General features: G+C 37.8%; 1 protein-coding gene across 2 annotated transcripts in view; it reads right to left on the bottom strand.

The window, feature by feature from the left end:
• The window catches only part of bicral (BICRA like chromatin remodeling complex associated protein), a 66913-nt gene that overhangs the window by 4306 nt on the left and 43811 nt on the right, over positions 1 to 18796 (bottom strand). For both annotated transcript variants that reach the window (XM_048536791.2, XM_048536792.2), the window contains exons 6-11: positions 14798 to 15017; positions 12900 to 13021; positions 11210 to 11271; positions 9156 to 9304; positions 826 to 920; positions 430 to 532 (exon numbers count right to left, since the gene is read on the bottom strand). In XM_048536791.2, coding sequence (XP_048392748.1) covers positions 430 to 532; positions 826 to 920; positions 9156 to 9304; positions 11210 to 11271; positions 12900 to 13021; positions 14798 to 15017 — 751 coding nt within the window. The remainder of the gene's footprint in view (positions 1 to 429; positions 533 to 825; positions 921 to 9155; positions 9305 to 11209; positions 11272 to 12899; positions 13022 to 14797; positions 15018 to 18796) is intronic.

Genomic DNA, 18796 nt, shown 5'->3' with positions numbered 1-18796 from the left:
GTATTTCTTTTAGTAAAGGAAACATGCATTGATAATAAATGCACAAAGCATGTTAACTAGGATGATTACAAGAAGAAGTGCTATTCTGTTCGTGAAATTCTTTTAACCACATCCCCATTGCCGGCTACTAATGTTATTACAGTTTGAATAGCTTAGCCTGTATTGTCAAATATGAGTTCCTTTGACCCTCAACTACCGCAGGACCTTCATTATGACTTTCTAACAGCATACTTTTGACTGCAGATGAGGAGTCTAGGACGCTTTGCCTCTCAATATTTTTTTTTTAAAAATCACCAGATTCTGAATACCATTTTACAAATTGATCATTGCTGCAAAGTTTTATTTAAAAATATTGACAGATTTGAGTACTTTAAAATATATTTTTGTTTCAGGTTATCTTACAACAATCACTACAGCCACAGTACTAACCAGAATCCTCCAAAGCTAAGCGTTTGTCCTGGATAAGGGATGCTTTCTCATCCTGATTGAACACTCGGTCAATCATCACCATTTCAGCAGAAGGATTTACCCGCTATAACCAAATAAATTAGGGTTACTACAATTCGTCAAAAATATTGTCACTTCTCATTTATATACATATACCGAAAAGTATGCTTTCTATATGAATGCATTTATTGCATTCTTAATCATATTACAATTTACATTTACAATCCATTATTGTTTACATTCAATAATTAACAGGTGATTTGTACATATATCAACATGCAAAATTCTTAAATATCTTCTTCTGCCGTAATTTTCCAATTAGGTTAAGATAGGATGTTAAGTGTCCACTGGATACTTTCATATTATAGTACTACTTACCATTGCATCTTCCAATAACAGACTTCTATACTTGCTGAGCATCATCTGAGTACGTTTTAGCAATTGCACTGAGACATCTTCAAATTCATTATCCACTAATTTAAGAAAATGGTTCAAATTAATATTCTATGCCCATGTCAAAGCACTATTATATTTGTAAGTAAAATAATGATTGTCTTCTAAAAATATTGCAAGAAGAGTTCCTCAAATGCTGGCTTTACTTTTGTGTATCAAACATATCATTAATGGGAGATCAATTCTACTCTCCTTTGTGAATGCAGAGAATTTCTGCAGTATCACTGGCCAATCTGAGATAAATGGAAAAGGAAATACATAATACTTTACAGCACTATTATTTCAGAAAGAACATTAAAAACATTTCATGTTGATCTGCTTTGTCACTTCTTTGATTGTCCACATCATTAAAAATAATCATTTCAGTGTGAGTGAACTATCTGATGTCAATAGGTACATCTCCATAAAACAAATAAGACAATAGTGACCACCTATCATATTTCAAGAACATTTGATCATTTTTCCAAAGAAAATATTTAATTTTTTTCAAAAACTCAATGATTTGTTTAAAGGCATAATGAATTTAAACAAGCTTTTTGTAGAAGCACATAACATCTTAAGTTTAAGATTATACTGTTATGGAAGGACCGAGGCACAAATATAACTAAAATGGTTTCACTGAACTAAACCTGGCTCTCAGAGCATTAAATTCAAAGGAAACATGGATAACAAGTACTAATTGAATTTTGGATAAGGTGCCTGAACCAGTGTGCTGCAGAGAACAAATGACAGTCAATCATCAATACTCACTACTTATGACAATGCTAAATTTGAACTCAACAAATATCACTGCCAATTTAGGCGAGTGGGTTTTTCTCTGTAATGGGATTCGATAGTGAGGGTGTGATAAAACTTGATAATGAATTTAATTTTGTTTTTAAAAAAAGCAATGAAAGCTAGAGACAGTCAGGCAACAAAGAATTGCACAAAGAATAGAATTCAAAAGCACGGAGTTAGAACTTATTTTTAAAGTAAAGCAAGGTAGAGGTGGCATGGTGCACTATATTCATTGTGAATAATATAAAGACAAAAACAAATTTCTGATGGAAATAATTCAATCAGAACTGTTATTCTGTATGTTCAACTGATCGAAATAAAGCAGCTTAACAATTTGTTTTAAGTTTCCTTTCACTAACTGTCCAGTCAGCCTTCAGACAAGAGATACAGGTGCAAGACACAACCGTATCTGCTTCAGATTAGATGCTATTCTTATATTACTCGGTTAACCTACTGTACAAGTTATATAGGGAAACATGAGTCGACAATATAAAAGTAAGGTGTGCAAATGTTTGAGAATGATTAAACATGAAATGGACTCAATATCTCAATAGTAGTTAAACTGCTAAAAATCAATCCTTGATACAGGAAATGATAATTACTTCTTTAGAGTGTTTTGCAATCAAAAAACACTCACTATTTTGTGCAGTCTTATATTCCTTCCTGCCTGCTAGCTGAAGATAATAGAGAGAGATATGTGGTAATTTCAATACGAAGCAGTAAAACAATTAGGTTCAGCAAGGTGAGATTAAGGAGTTAGAAATGCTGCGGTAGTCTTGAGTCAACTTACTGAAGTCAAGCAAACTGATGCACTGTTTTGGAGAACTGTGGCACATTCTTTAGTTTGTATTATTATGCAAAGTTAAGTTGCATCGACTGAATTCATTGGTTCCAATTTGTGCATTCACTTAATGTGACCTAATACAGATAATGGATTTGTACCAAACTTCACATTGTTCAAGTGTTTACTTGATCAGCCTTGAGGATGTCTAAGTACACATGCTGAAGTCACAGATATACAGTTCAGAATCACACAGAAAATCTAATGTAACCAGTTCCACTCCCCTATAGTCTAGGGTAAGAGCTCAGTGAGTCTACAGCAGCAACTGATGTCACTGAACTTGATAAGACATCTAAAACAGACTTCAATTTGAAATAATGACGCTAAGATTTAGTGAATGTAATGGGAAGTAATATCTTTCTCTGAACTGTTGGCTGTCTTAAGAGTTCAGCCCATTTGATTTCATGATATCACTGTCTGTTAGAGAATTATTCTCAATATCTTATCTAGATTCTAAAGGATTCTACTTATATCATTGAGATCAGGTTAATGATGACTTTATTAGTCTATTGTCATCGAACCAGCATCAACACTCAAGACATTGTGGAATCTGATAATGCAATCCCAACAGAGTAGCACCAGGATGACATGTTGTTCAGGAGCTATTTAAGTTCAAATCTGGTAAGGTGAGAACTATCAGAACTACCTTACAGCTGTCCTGCTAAAATGCAAGGGTTGGAAAAGAATTGACACAAAACTGTGCCATTTGCACAGTTCTGTTATGGTACTGCAACCTGAAACACAGCAAACCAAGCTGGGGCACTGAGGGTCACTTAATACTGAAGGGCTGCCAAAGAGTAGCCTGGACGGTGATAGCGTAAAGAATAAATGCTGTCTTACCTGAATAATGAAGGTGAGAGAAAATGAGAATGAAATTTACTGGAATTTGATAAATACTGCTCACATTTTGTATGATTTTACAGAAGTGCCATACATTGCATGCTATACATCACTTAAAGCTTAGTTCAAAATTACTCAGAATGCACAGCATTTTAGTGTCTGTTCATTTTGTTTTAAGTGCACAAAACTAGCTTGAGCCTTCCTTCAGCTGCTCAGGTCACAATCAGAATCTTAAATGGCATGACGAATTCTGAGCCCATTACACACAAATAATTGTCAACTTGCAAAGTTTGAAATCAACAAAATTAAAGTCTATTAGCTAACTCTGTGAGCTGATTTTTGAAGACTAAGTGAACTGAAGAATATGGGCAGAAGGGGTCATTCGTTGTATGACCATCTACTTTGTTGCACCCAGTAACATTGGTCCTAAGCTCAATTCTCTATTGAACACTTTGACTAGGCATTCATTTTTTGCTTTGAATATATAGCAGTTTTTTTTCCCCAGTTATAGTTGAGCTGAAAGACCTACAAAACTAGTTAACGCCTTAGAGACCTAGAATATCCTTTCAGTACTATTGTCTCTCCAACTAATGTGACAACTTCTAAATCAAGAAATCAGGATTATACAAAGATAGGAGGCAAGCACATCACAACTTTGGGCCTACAATTCAACAACCAAATTAAATGTGTAACCTTGTGTTCAAAGTGCAGAGATAAAGTAGGGGCCTATATAGCCACAAATGCATCGTCAAATTGCCCTCCACAAGAGGAGCAGCAGTCATCTCTCTTGATGCATATTTTCATTAAAAAAAAGAATAAGCTCTGCCAAGAAAGGCATTTGTCACCTACTTGGAGGACCACTGGTTGTGCAATTAAGCATATTTCCCTGCTGTTGCTGGAAAGGATCCAGTAGCATTGAAGTTAAAGGCTGTAGTTACCTGGACAGTCACTGGCAGAGCTGTTCGCATCAGGGGACTTGTATGAAGGAGACATGAGATGTGAGGTAAGAGCGAATGCGGCAAGACCACTTCAATGCAAACAGACCTCTCTCTTAAGTCTCCTCAGATCCTCTTCTTCCTTCTCTATAACCAGCAAATAGACAGGTCTACCCAGCAGGATGTCCATCTCAAAAACTGCATTGTTGAAATATAAATTGCAGCTGCCACCAAGCCACCACAAATAGAAAATAGGGAGCTGCTGAAAAAATCAAAACTCAAAAATGCAAAAACTAAGCTATGCCTGAAACCTGAAGCAAGGAATGGGACAAAAACAATGCAAGACAATTGACTGAACATGAGTGCTGCAGCAAAATAACATAACCCTCTCCTACAGTTTTTTTTCATAGGGTGTGAAGACTGTTGCCCATTTCTAATTACCCGTGAAGTTAGGGCAGTTAAGGGTCAGACCATAGAAACATAGAAGATAGGAGCAGGAGGAGACCCTTTGGCTCTTCGAGCCATGATCATCCAACTCAATAGCCTAATCCTGCTTTCTCCCCATAACCTTTGATCCCATTTGCCCCGAATGTTATATCTAATTGCCTCTTGAATACATTCCATGTTTTGGCATCAACTACTTCCTGGGGTAGCAAATTCCACAGGCTCACCACTCATTGGGTGAAGAAATGTCTCCTCATCTCCATCCTAAATCGTCAACCCTGAATGCTCATGTTGTGACCCCTGGTTCTGGACATACCCACCATCATGAACATCCTCCCTGCAGCTACTCTATCCAGTAATATTAGAATTTTATAAGTCTCTGTCAGATGTCCCCTCATTTATCTGAAATCTGGTAAAAACAATCCCAATTTAGTCAATCTCCCCTCAAGTAACGGCAGATTTTCTCTTCAAAGGAAATTAGTGAATCAGGTGGGTTATTAAAACAATAGCTTATAGTTGTCATGGCCACCATTATTGAGTCTGAGCTTACAAATCCTGTTTGATCAGTTGAATTTAAAGAGCACCAGCTACTGTTATGCAATTTAAACCCATGTTCCAATGGCACTGACCCAGGCCCCTGGATTATTAGTCCAGTTACATTAACACAATGCCACCAAATTGTAAATGTTCAAATGGCTAAAATGGCAGTAGTATTTGTTTCAAATCTATGAGGAACAATTTCAGTGTGTGACTTGTAAAAGCAAAAAACTACGAACAGGTCGTGCAGGATTTTACAGCCACATCCAGACGTGGTTTTGCAGGTTGGGAGTATGGGAAGAGATGGACACATAAAATGTGACAGGTAGCTGGCTCGTGTTCGTACCCACTCCCAAGTCAGTGTCCATAATATGCAAGATAGTGGTGCATCGACAAGAGTGGAAGGGCATTTTTTTTAACCAAATTGATATCAAGATGGAAGGAAGCAAAATACACCCTTGGGGGTAAGCTGTGAGCAATGGAGGTGACATGCCACCCCAAAAGATGTCATGACCCCTCCCCTCGCCTCTGTGCCTCTCTTTCCTGTATCCAATACCCTCAGCCTCTAGCTCCCCTTCCTAGAAAGCCTAATTCTATCCCACCCAAAATAACTAAACTTACCTGTCTCCAGGATCTATGCTCTCTTCTTCAGGAAAATAACTGCAGTTCCAACTGTAGCTACTCGGGTAAAATGAAGCCTTCAGATGTTTAGGCTGCTGAAAGTGTATTATCACTATAGGGTGCCATTGCTTTTTAATCAGTTGGTTTGCAACTGACATTTGCAGGGAAGTGGAAAGCAAATTAAGTAGTCAATTAATGGTCATTTAAGGACCAAAAAATGCTAACTTCCTGGCGAGTGAGAATAGGTTCCAGTTTCCCAAGTGGAAACCACGGTGACATGCCTACAGGTTGGGGTTGGCCTCAAATTGCCCCAATCTGGTGCAGGTGGTGGAACAGATTGGATGGAAAAGGGTTGGCCTCCAAAAGCCATCTCACTTTCCCTCCAACTCCCTGACACCCCCACTCCCCATGGCCCCTACCCCATGACAAAAAACCTACCTTCTCACCATTGGATCCCCTGACCATTAGGCTTCAAATGACTGACTTTAGGATTCATAAGTTACTGGCCTTTGATTGGTCCACAGCTTCGGGTGACCCATGTCAAGGTGAGATATTTGCCCTTGCTTGACTGTCAACTTCTAATGAGCTGATCGACCCGCAATCAGATGAGTTGGACAAATGCCCAACACTTTTAATAAAAAAAGAGAAGGTTTTGCCCATACCTTGTGTATTTTAGGACAGGAGGCCACTTAAATCCTGCTCACGCGAATATACGTCCCTAACCATTTGTTACCACCGATGCACCCCATCTCATATTCAGTTTTACAATATTTAAACCATAACAGTGAGCACAAAATTGAACAGGGCTTGAAAACAAGTCAGAAGCCACAGTGCAGAAATACCTTGTGTCCACTACCTCTGATCAGGCAGACACAAACTTCATGCCACCTAGTAATACTTGCATCTAGAACTAAGAGTGCTGTCGTGAAGCTACACAACTGAGTAGAGATTGCAAAATCGTGACAGGCTAGTACAAGTTAAAATACTACTAAAAGCCAACCTATAACTCAAACACATGGGGACGTTATAGCTGGAGCAGATATCTTAAGTCACCTTCACAGTAACTCTGATGTGAGGAACACACAATAATGACACCTCATTCCACAAAATCAGCTCTAAGAGTTTACGACGCTACACCCTTGCAGGATGACAGCATTCATCCTTTCACCACTGCAACTCCAACAGTCTATGACAGTCAACCAGCAAGCCCAAATTACTGCCTCTCATTCCTACATTGTACAATCTGAAGCCTAGCCTTCTATGCTTAAAGCTGTGCAGGGTTATCTTGCAAAGTCATTTGGAGTCTCTCCCATTGAAAGCCAATCATCCTGCAGCCATTGCATACTAACACAAAGACAAACAAAACTACCCAAGCACACAAAATGGACAAAATGATTAGTTGACAGTTATATGCAGCATGGCATGGCTTAAAATATAAATTCAGTTTAGAATGTTTATTTTGTGGTGACTTTTTATTTCACTGTGACTGAGTAGACTGGGTGATAGCGCATTGGCAGGGTAGAGTTGGACGAGTGTGAATAGGAACTGTGTCACGTTTACTGGCAGTGTAGTCAGGTGATTCAATCATAATGTGTGACCAGAAATGGACCTTGTTGTTACCTCCTAACTTTCTCTTTTCCTCCTCCTCTCCTATAGCTGGTCTTTGTATGTTTGGTGACAAGAGCTATCTGTTTGTGTTGGTAAAGTTATGATGCACACAAACCACTGTGAATCTTGCTCTGCTAAATATGACAACAGCTCAGGACTCTGGACTGCAACTATCTTATCAAAGGATAGGTTTTGCCACCCAGAAGCAAATCTCTGCTCATGAGAGCCTAATTACAGGTGGCACAGTGTTGGCAACAAAATTAAGGTATCATGACGGCTGCCTGAACAGCTCACACCAATTCAACATAAAGCGTTGAAGCCCTTTCAATTGAGGTACATCTCATCATTGAAAGGTGACATCAGCAGATGCACCGTGCATCTTTGGAAGACTGAAATCCTCATGGTGCAATATGCTTATGCACCTGCTTCTCTCTGACAACAAAAGTGAAACAGTTTCAGCTCTCTTGGAACACAGGACATCAGTGACTTGCCTCATACAAAGGTTGGTGCAAAACTGTAAGATTATAGAATCCCTACTGTGTGGAAAAGGCCCTTTGAACCAACAAGTCCACACCGAACCTTAGAGCACAACACCCAGACTCATTCCCCTATAACCCACCTAAGCTACATATCCCTGAACACTATGGGCAATTTAGCTTGGCCAATCCACCTAGCCTGCACACTTTTGGACTGTGGGAGGAAACCAGAACACCCGGAGAAAACCCACACAGATACAGCGAGACTGTGCAAACTCCATAGTCGCCCAAGGGTGGAATTGAACCCGGGTCCCTGGCACTCTGAGGCAGCAGTGCTAACCACTGAGCCACTATGCCGCCATACCATATATGATGTAAGAAGCCAGATGCAGAAACATTCGCGGTCACTGTTGCCTTCACAGCCAGTAACAATGCTGTCCCTGTCCTGCTTCAAGGCTGCAACAGCTGGCAGATATCAGTGAAGATATCCCTAGTCAAGTGCGAACATCCAGCACACCATTCCCCACTGAGGTTCAAGAAGGAGAAGGGCTCCTTCTAGAGCCTTGTTGTCCACCTCCTCCCTCTTCTAGTAGCTTGCCCCTTTCTGTGTTGCCACTTTTCCTCCCACTATGACTCAAATACAAGGTAAAACGCAGGTTGCTGATTTCTTAAAATAGCATTGTCTAGATATCTCAGTCTGCAAAGTTAAGGCAGGGCATCATTTGGGAGCACTGAGGTCCAAATCAGTACCACAGCACTGACTGACAGCACAACTGCCTACCGTGGTTTATTTCACTGGATACTCACTATGTGAGCACCATCACATAATTGGCATCCAGTGCCAGAAGTGTGCATATGTGCACGTTTTTGGAGGATAATAGTACTAAACAAATTTCTTTATTCGCACTTCACTGCTCTCATTTAAACTTTTATCTATCCGAGTACAGACAATAATGCAAATGCTAACTGCTTCACATTTGTTACCATGAACTCCAGAAGAACATTACAGTTGTAGCGGGTAATTAAGCAGAGTAGAAAGAACTTGTAAGAAGCTATGAACATACAATTTCTAATTATTGCAGACTAAAATATTGCTAAATTTCTTCATGAAATCACATAAAAATATGGATTACTGCTTTTGATACTAAAATGGGATTGATATATTCAAACATTTACCTATCAGGAATTCTTCCTGGGAAGGCAGATTCCCTTGGAAAACATGATATGGAAGAAGCCGTTGCATGGCATCCTGTAGTGAAATGAAGGGTGTTTTATAGTCAGGTTGTAGAACATTTCTTTGTTCTTCTTGTAATTGCTGGAGAATCCTTAAGTAAAAATATGAAAAGGAACTATCAAAATGAGACAACTTGTTAATTTACAGTTTAAAATAAATCGCAAGTTTATCCAGTTTTCGGTTAAATGACCGATAGCCAGAATCATCCTGTACTGTACGATACCTGGATGCGTCCCAAAAAAACTACTGATTACACTTTTGGCACTAGGCAGGAAAGGTGGACAATGAGTTTAATTAGGGCCCTTTGCTTTTCAAAAACAAAATTGTTGTAGAATATATTTATATTCCAGTTATGTTTCTGGGGAAAAGGTTTTCATAGCTGAATTAACCAAATCGATTAACAAAAGGGGGCATCTGGTATCACAATAGGTCAACACTGAGGCATCTGTACATATCCAACTAGACTGACTGATTGAAGGTTTTGTCCATCTCTATCTGATATTCTTCTACAAAAAGTTACTGTTATTAGTCTGACCTAATTCTGTAACTATGGATCCACAACACAAAATCTTGGGAACTGCTAAAAAAAAGGCATGCAATTGAACCTTCTGGTTTGTCCTCATCAGGAACGAAAAGCAAAAAATATCAAATGTCAAGAGCTGCAACAAATTAATCTACATGTGAAGAAGGTGTCAACTGGTTGGTAAGGGGACTCAGACTGGTAGAGGGTTGCTATAGAGAATGCAACAGAGAACATTTAGACTTAAGGATTTGTTTGAATTCAAACTAGGAACATCAGCTTTTCTGATTGGTCAAGGCCTTACCATCGTTAAGTTCACAAGGATTAGCTGTGTCCCAAGTTTTTGCTTAGTTGAAAAAGATGCAACGAATGAACATGTCCTTTCCGTTTGCAAAGGCCACTGTTCACCTAATGAATACTGATTGTTCTAGCACATGTAAGTTAGCCACTCCGTGAGTCCATCGATAATCTTAAATTGGTTGTTAGTGCATGCTTAGTACAAATAGCATAGTTTTGCAAGCATCATTCAATTGCAGAATCATATTTGATGTTGATTGCAGTGTTCTGAATTTTGCAAACATAGTCTGGTGGATATGGTCAGTACTTTAGTTGTTACGAGTGCACTGGCTGTACAGAAATAATACATTACACAAACTGTTGCTGAGTTTGTCCTCATTGAGCAAAAACCAGGACAATAAGGGCAAGGACAGGTAGCGTGTCAAGATGAATTGGTGGTGTAATCTCCTGTTTCGTGTAGGTTAGAAACAAAAGGAAAGGCATTAAAATGATAAATGGATAGAGAGGTGGGCAGTGAGTGAACTGGTGACGTTATTCTGAAGGATCGTAGAAATGACGAGTTTGAAGATGAAGCAGGAGCAGTCACAAAGGATTAAAGGCTTCGAATGTTTTTTTTCAGGATAAATTGATGGAAGTGCACTTAACAGGGAGAAACAAGATCTGAAGAAATGAAACAGTAAGCAATTATTGACGCAACAACAGGACTTAACCATGAGGATCTGAGCAAGGATAGATGGGGCTGAGGCGATAAGGACAGCAAGAAGGCAATGGCTAGGAGGAAGCTGTACGCAATGGTGGAGAAGGGAGGCTCGTGGTTATTCAGATGGCACTGAGTTTAGTCAAAGAACATGAGTAGCAACGTAACTTGACATAGTTTAGCCAAATCTGGCAGTGGACAATCGGGCCAGTCAGACGGTGGGAACACACAAACCTAAGGCACTCAGATTTGAGGAAGTAAAGGTAACATATGTGTTAGGACGTCAGAAACGAGATAGGACAAAGAAGGAATTGCAGGAGACGAAGCCATCTAAAGCGGAGGCAGAGATGAAACAGAGCAGAACGACAGAAGCAGCAACCTAAATGTTGGTCCAGAGGAAAGACAGCTATTGAAAATATTAGTTGGGAATATGCATTAATATTTTTTAAATGTACAGTAAACAATTGAACAAATATACATACAAACTTTCTTTAGTAAGTTGCTTTGAAGCAGGTCTCTTCTGTCCAACATTTTGGCCTTCGAACTAGAATGAAGCAAACAAATGAAGTAAAACTATATCCATGTACAGCAGAAGTAATACAAGTAATACACAGCAACTTTATCAACATGTCCACAAATATGGCCTAACATATCTCCAAGTTGATCACAATATTTTTGAGACATGTGACACTGGTTAGGGGTTCACACTAACTTTTGTTTGCAGAATACCACTTCAAATTACAGCCTTCTAAACCGCTTGCAAACAAGAAGTAAATAAATAGTTAGATAAATAGATAAACTGCAGTTTGCTAAACAATAGCAAACTAAGGTAGTGCTTAATGCAAGGAAAAAGCTCCTTTCTAAAAGTGCACTGACTATACAGAAGTAACACATTATATAAATTATTGCTTAATTTGTCCTCACTGAGCAAAAACCAGGACCACTAAGGGCAAGGACAGTTAGCATGTCAAGATGAATTGCATGGTCTAATCTCCTGTTACAGGTAGGTTAGAAACAAAAGGAAAGGCATTAAAATGATAAATGGATAGAGAGGTGGGCAGTGAGTAATCTGGTGACGTTATTCTGAAGGATCGTAGAAATGATGGGTTTAAAGATGAAGCTGGAGAGTCACAAAGGATTAAAGGCTTGAATGATTTTTTTCAGGATAAATTGATGGAAGTGCATTTGACGGGGAGAAACAAGATCTGAAGAAATGAAACAGTAAGCAATTATTGACGCAACAACCGGACTTAACTATTAGGATCTGAGAAAGGATAGATGGAGCTGAAGCCACATGGACAGCAAGAAGACAATGGCTAGGAGGAAGCTGTACGCAATGGTGGAGAAGGGAGGCTGATATCTGAATATTAACCACGTGTGACTGAACTAGCTAAGAAGTTAGTCATGCCCCTATTAGCAATATAGAATTTTAGACCTGCTCAGTTTACTGTGGGGTTTTGAAAAGTAAATACCAATTTATGGCAACTCAAAGTCTTGAAGATACGCCGTTAGAGTAAATCAATATTTTCATATTGCATATTATATAAGAAGATACTTAAAATTATTAAATAGCTCAAACTGTTAGCAAATTCACAATGTTTTAAATAGATATCATGCTTTGCATTTTTCATGAATCTTTCTAACTCTGCATTTTTCATTAATCTTTCTAATTACATTTTTATTACACATCTTGTACAGAAAAAATTTTACATATTTCTAACATTCAACACTGCAAAGCAGATACACAAAAGTACTGAGTTACATTTTGCAATATGAGAGGCATCCTTATAATTGTGACATTGTCATTTAGCATTCAGATGTAAAGATATTACAGCAATCTGTAAAAATATTGTATTGAATGTGGCTTTGTAAAAAATGAAGTTTTCTTTTTGAAGTAACTTTTTAAAAGTTTATGCTAATATTAACACAGTAACTGTTCACTGCATTTTAAACTCTAAGCTTAACTCTTAATGCAAAAATATGCAGAAATTTTGTCATAACTTCATTGCATCTTTTGGGAAGGTTGCTTGCAAATTCCTTAATTTGTAATTGAGAGACCCATTTTTAAGCTAATGTACTCTGAATAACTTAATGCCTAAACAAGTTGTTAGCATAACAGTTGTAAAATTGCATTGGACAAAAAAAACCAAAGACACCATAAAAGCAACCCACTTGTGAAATTTTCTGCATCTCTGGCAGTCCTATCATTTTATCCTGTAGCGGATGCAGCTGTCCTAAGTGCTGTTGTAAAGTACCAGCTGTTTTGTGAAGTTGGCTGTCATTCATTTGCACAGCTGTAACATACAAATATATAGAACAAAACTTTATAAAGTATAATTAAAGAAATATGACCATAAGGTTAAGTTAAATTTGGAAATTTACTAAAGAAACAAGGTGTTTATCTTTAATTAGTTGTTCAACTTTTAACTAATTAATCACAGGGAATTATATTTTTGAGTTGATAAGTTCTGTAAACCATTACACAAAATCTCTAAGACATAACACGGCAAAGGTTTCATTTTATATTTTCACACTACTAATTTTAAAAATCTATACCAAATCCTGTACTTATCTCTCTGATGACACCGTTCATTAAAATAAACTAAAATACATCATGTGCCTCAATTTTGCTGACATTCAGTGTCTTGACAATAAGAGTCAGCACCAGTGTCACATGAACTTCATATCTGCTCCTATTACTTGTTTTGTCTGAAAAACGCTGGATAAGTGGATTTACACAAACTGTTTCAATTCATTTGGTTCACACGTCAAAAAGCATCCCTAAGCTTTTAAAAACAGTTAAAGGAGATAAATTAGATACACGCATATTGTAAACTGGGAGATGTTACTGCTGTAAATTGCTATATCATTCTAAAGGCAATTTTTTAATGGATGTACTATTAGAAAGTAAGAAAACACTTAACCAGAAAAAGCCATTTATCAATCAGACACTTTTCCACACAACAAATATGCATCAAAAATATTTCTCTTGATGTATTAAAAGGAAAGAAGTCCAGAAGATCTAATTAACTTTACAAGTTACATTTAAAAGAAAACTTTAACATAACACATGTCCCATGACATCATGGAAGAAAATACATTTTCCACAAACACATCCTAAACAACATGACATTTTCAAAAAGTAAGAAGCTGAAGTATTCCACAGGAAAATGATTATCTGTTTTTATGCATAAAAATTTTAAAGGTTTCAGTTTACTTTGGACCTGATATTATTTAGTTCCTGTTGACTTAAAAGTGCTAATTATTTACTTGACACTCTATCACTTTGAATTATAATTGATTTGGATTGTGAATTTTACTCTAATTTCTGAATTATCTACAATTTTTATCTTCAATCTACAATTTCAACATTATATTAAAAAAAGTAATGTTTTTGTAAATATTGTCTGCCCTTTGTTTTATTTCAGTATTAGATTAGATTCCCTACAGTGTGGAAACAGGCCCATCGGCCCAACAAGTCCACACCGCCCCTTGAAGCAGCCCACCCAGACCTATCCCCCTATAACCCACACACCCCTGAACACTACGGGCAATTTAGCATGGCCAATCCACCTAGCCTGCACATCTTTTGACTGTGGGAGGAAACCAGAGCACCCAATGGAAACGCACGCAGACACAGGGAGAATTTGCAAACTCCGCACAGTTACCCGAGGCTGGAATTGTACCCGAGTCCCTGGTGCTGTGAGGCTGCAGTACTAACCACTGAGCCACCGTGCTGCCCTATTATTGAAAAATATAGCCAATTTGAGTTTTCATTCAGCCTTTGCAATTGAGATATGAACTCATGTTTTCTCCATTCAAATGCTTAATCATTTATTGTCTATTTCTAGCAATATGCTTACTTTGTAAGTTGACAGAGCTATCATTACCCATACATGTTACCCATACTTCTAATGCCTCATTACAACACATCTAAGTATATTCTTTATACAAGTGCATCCTATATATAAAAACATTTTGAGACTTATTCTTAACAATAAAAATACAAGGCAGTGGGTCTTGTTGCAATTTCCGTCCATACAATTACACAGAAAATTTTCCTTACTTACCTGCACATGTGGTTTTGTTATGAATTCCCGTATTGTTCAATAAGTTGGGTATACGGGGCTGTTGTATGCCATTATTTGAATGGATCTTTGAAACAGAACTCGGAAGAGTCTGACTGCCAAAGACTGAAGCTGAAACTTGACTGGAGAGCTGTCCCAAGCTAGCCAAGGAATGATTAGTTACTGGTTGATGTTTACTTGTCGCCATCATTTTCTTTGGAGCCTGCAATCATGACGATGTATGAATAAAATCATACAAGCATTCGATTAAACAATTCACATAAATGCACAACTGCACCAACTTTGGAAAATATATCAAGATACCAATTAACACATTTACAATTCTAATATATTAATTCATGTGCAAGCATTCTAAAAAAATTGAATCGGGAACAAATTCTGGTTCAGTCATAAAATGATTTTTTCAATCTAATCACGGTAACTATTTTGTTCTTGCTCTCACTCAAATTAAAGAATAATAAATTTCAGTACACTGAACCATAAACATACTCCACAGAAAAATAACTTTTAAGTTAAAAATCAATTTTGATTTTGACATTTCCAAAACACTGTTTGGAAGTTAGTAACAGCACCAAAAAAAAATTTATAAAGTTGTCATTTTCTAAAAAAGACAGAAATCATAATGCTGAAGTAACCTGCCTGCTATTTTCAACATGTACCGCACACCAATTTAATACCGCCTATGCATCACTACAGATGTAGTCTAAAGCAAGCACTAGCTGCCCTGTTGAGCAGCAACATGCCTAGTAAGGGAACCAAAATTGTTAAGAGGCTAACATGAGTTGAAGTTCCAAGCTTCTTACATAGGAGACGCATTGTGGCTGCAGCAGGTATTAATTTCATTCTACAAATAATTCTGATCCAAGAAGCATGTGTGTCATTCCACATTGAAGCCTTATGGTTGAGGAGAAATATGCAGCATCCATAGGGTGTGACAAAGTCAAAACCCATGCACCAGGATACAGCAGATACAATTCAATGAACTCAAACAAGTGGACAAGATCAGTAAGTTCACCTTCAAATATCATATCTCATCAACTACAACACCAGACTTGGATATTACTCCGTGCTCCATCCCCTAGTAGTTACCAACCAGCAATTTCTATTGATCATGATTCTAAGCTAAGATTCACACAATCTTTTTACATTTAGTATTGTTGAAGTGAATTACATTTATTGTTACATGTACTCACATGAGTACAGTGAAAAGTTTGCAAGTCGCAACTTATGGCACCATCTTAGTTACAAAGGTACCTAGGTAAGAATCTCAGGTACAAAGCAGTAGAAGAAAGAAACAAAGTTAAAAAATGAAATATTACAGTCCTTCTTACTAAAAAGAAGAAAAACAAAGAAACACAATCAAAAATCTCACAACCACATCTCAGCGCTAATACACTGCCAACTACTCAACTATAGCTACTTCACCTCAGCAGATTATGTTTCCTAGTAGAGCAAACATTCCCAACCTTTGAAGACCTCAGCTAGAATATCATTGTGGCCACAGGCTTTTTTTTCTTCTACTATATCTAATTGTATCTTGCAGATATTCCATAAATGGTAGTTCACACATGGAGTCCACCACAGGATACTGTGGGATAGCCTGGAGAGTATTAGCTGCTACTGTGGAATAACGGTTTGTTATGAGCTCTTCTTCCCTTCCTCTTCCAAAGTGTCTTGTTCTGTGTGTCTCTGGTCACTCCCCAAGTCATGTACCATTCCAAAGATAGTGCCTAAGACTGCACCTGTGTCTGGGATTTATGGTTTGTGGAGAAGCTTTACACCCAGGAAAAATTTCTTTAGCACCCTTCACACCACTTCTGATAGCCTTTCCGAGCTTAATAACTCCATAAAGCATTTCAACACTTATGATTTAGCTCAGCTTTAGTTTTGGTGTTGACCTGCAAGTCAGAAAATGAACAGTTCGCACGAATTGCGTGTACTTTGTCCAAGCTACAGTTCTAATTCAAATTCAGCTGGAACACAAAATGAGGGTTGGAACTACTACAATCTCTCAATTTTGTCAGTCACTTGTGTGAAACAGTCAATTGCCTGATCGATTGGCATGAGGTGAATCTTGGAAAAACTTAAAAGAAAAATACCACAAACAATTTTTAAAAAGAGGGTTCTTTGTGAAAGACAATAAATAGAGAAAATTAAGTTAGCACAGAGCTGAACACAAAAATGATGAGATCAACATGCTAAGTTTCAATGTTGTTCACGTTCATGAAGATACGGTAAATGTGGATACTGACATATTTAAATTCTGTTTATGTTTAAGAATAATGCAGGATACATTGTAGTATCAGGTAGCAGGATTAAGGAATATATTGTGGCTAGTGAAGAACTTGGAGAGGAAGGGCAGAGGTTTTCAGTACCCACACTGGCATCAATGACATTGACGGAACTAGAAACGAAATTCTGCTGAAACATTTTTAAAACTTAGGAGCCAAAAAAAAAAGAATCTCCAAGCTGGAACCTCTGGATTACTGCCTGAGCCATGGTCAAACTGGCATAAGGTAAATTAAATCAGAGTTAAATGTGTGACTCAAAGATTGGTAAAGGTGGAATGAATTTCAGTTTGTGGGGCACTGGCACCAGGAGTAGGGTATAAGGGATCCGTTCCAGTGAGATGGGTTTCACTTGAACTGTGCGGGGACCAGTGTCCTGGTGAATCAAATAATTAGAGCTGTAGAAAGGGCACTACACTAATTAGACAAGAGAGGATGTAAGAGAGGGGAAATGTGGGCTTACAAAATAAGAGAATGTGACAGCATTAGGGGACAGCTTATTTAGATAATGACTCTCAGAGTTGGACAGTAAGGGACAGAGCGTACAAACGTAGAAAACTGGTATTAAATAGGTTCAAAAGGAGAAAACAGTTGTAAAAAGACAAAAATCATATCACTTTATTTAAATGCTCATAGAATTTAGAGCAAAATAACTACAGGTTATGCCATGACACTGATATGGCTACAAACAGTTCAAAGCTAGCAATTACATATTCGGGAATATATGACTTTTGAAAAGAACAGGTAGGAAGGAAAGGGTAATAGGATAGCACTGCTGGTACGGGATCGAACAAGTACAATAGTAAGAAGGGATCCTGGATCAGAAGATGTACAATCCATTTGGGTTATGGTAAAAAAAAGGGGAAGAAGTCAGTTGCGAGTAGTCCACAGCCCTGTCAACAGTAGCTATATAGTGGGACAAAGAATAAACAAGGGGAAAATAAAGGCAAGTAACAAAGGTACTGAGCCATGGGAGACTTTAATTTTCATGTAGCCTGGATAGATTGACATGAGGAAGAATTCAGAGAGTATACACAGGCCAGTTTCCTACAAAATTATGTTGCAAATCCAACCAGGGACCAGGCTATTTTGGATCTGGGAAAGGGGTTCAGCAGCAAAACTGCATGAGGAACAAGGGCAGATTTCATGAAAATATTAATGGTTCATAGCAAAGATATATTCCACTGAAGAAGAAGGATTCTAAGAGGAGGAAAAGCCAGTCAAGATTAACCAGGGAATTAAATGATATCATCAAATTGAAAGAAAAAACATACAATGTAGCAAAGATCAGTGGTAAGCCAGTGACAGGGGGCATTTCAAATATTCAACAAAAGAGGACAATAAAAGAGGCAGATGAAAAATTCTGAGGAAAAACTTGCAGGCAAAACCAAGATAGACAGCACAAGCCTAATGGATGAAAAAAAAGAGAAGCCAACATTGTTGAAAAGTCAACATTGGCCTCTTCAAGAACAAGGCTGGAGAAATAACAATGGCATAGCAGAAAATGGAGTATGAGTTGAATAAATACTTTTGTATCAATGTTCACAAGAGAAGACACTGATAGTATTCTAAAATTATTAAATACTCATGGCATAAAGGAGAGGAAATAAATACAACAACTATCACTGCAGGAAAAGTACAAGGGAAACCAACTAGACTAAACGTCCAGCATCTGATGGGATGCATCCAAGCA

This window comes from Stegostoma tigrinum, chromosome 9, assembly GCF_030684315.1.
Source record: "Stegostoma tigrinum isolate sSteTig4 chromosome 9, sSteTig4.hap1, whole genome shotgun sequence".
Lineage (NCBI taxonomy): Eukaryota > Metazoa > Chordata > Chondrichthyes > Orectolobiformes > Stegostomatidae > Stegostoma > Stegostoma tigrinum.
Note: the sequence above shows the minus strand (reverse complement) of the source record. Positions and strands in the feature narration are given on the sequence as shown.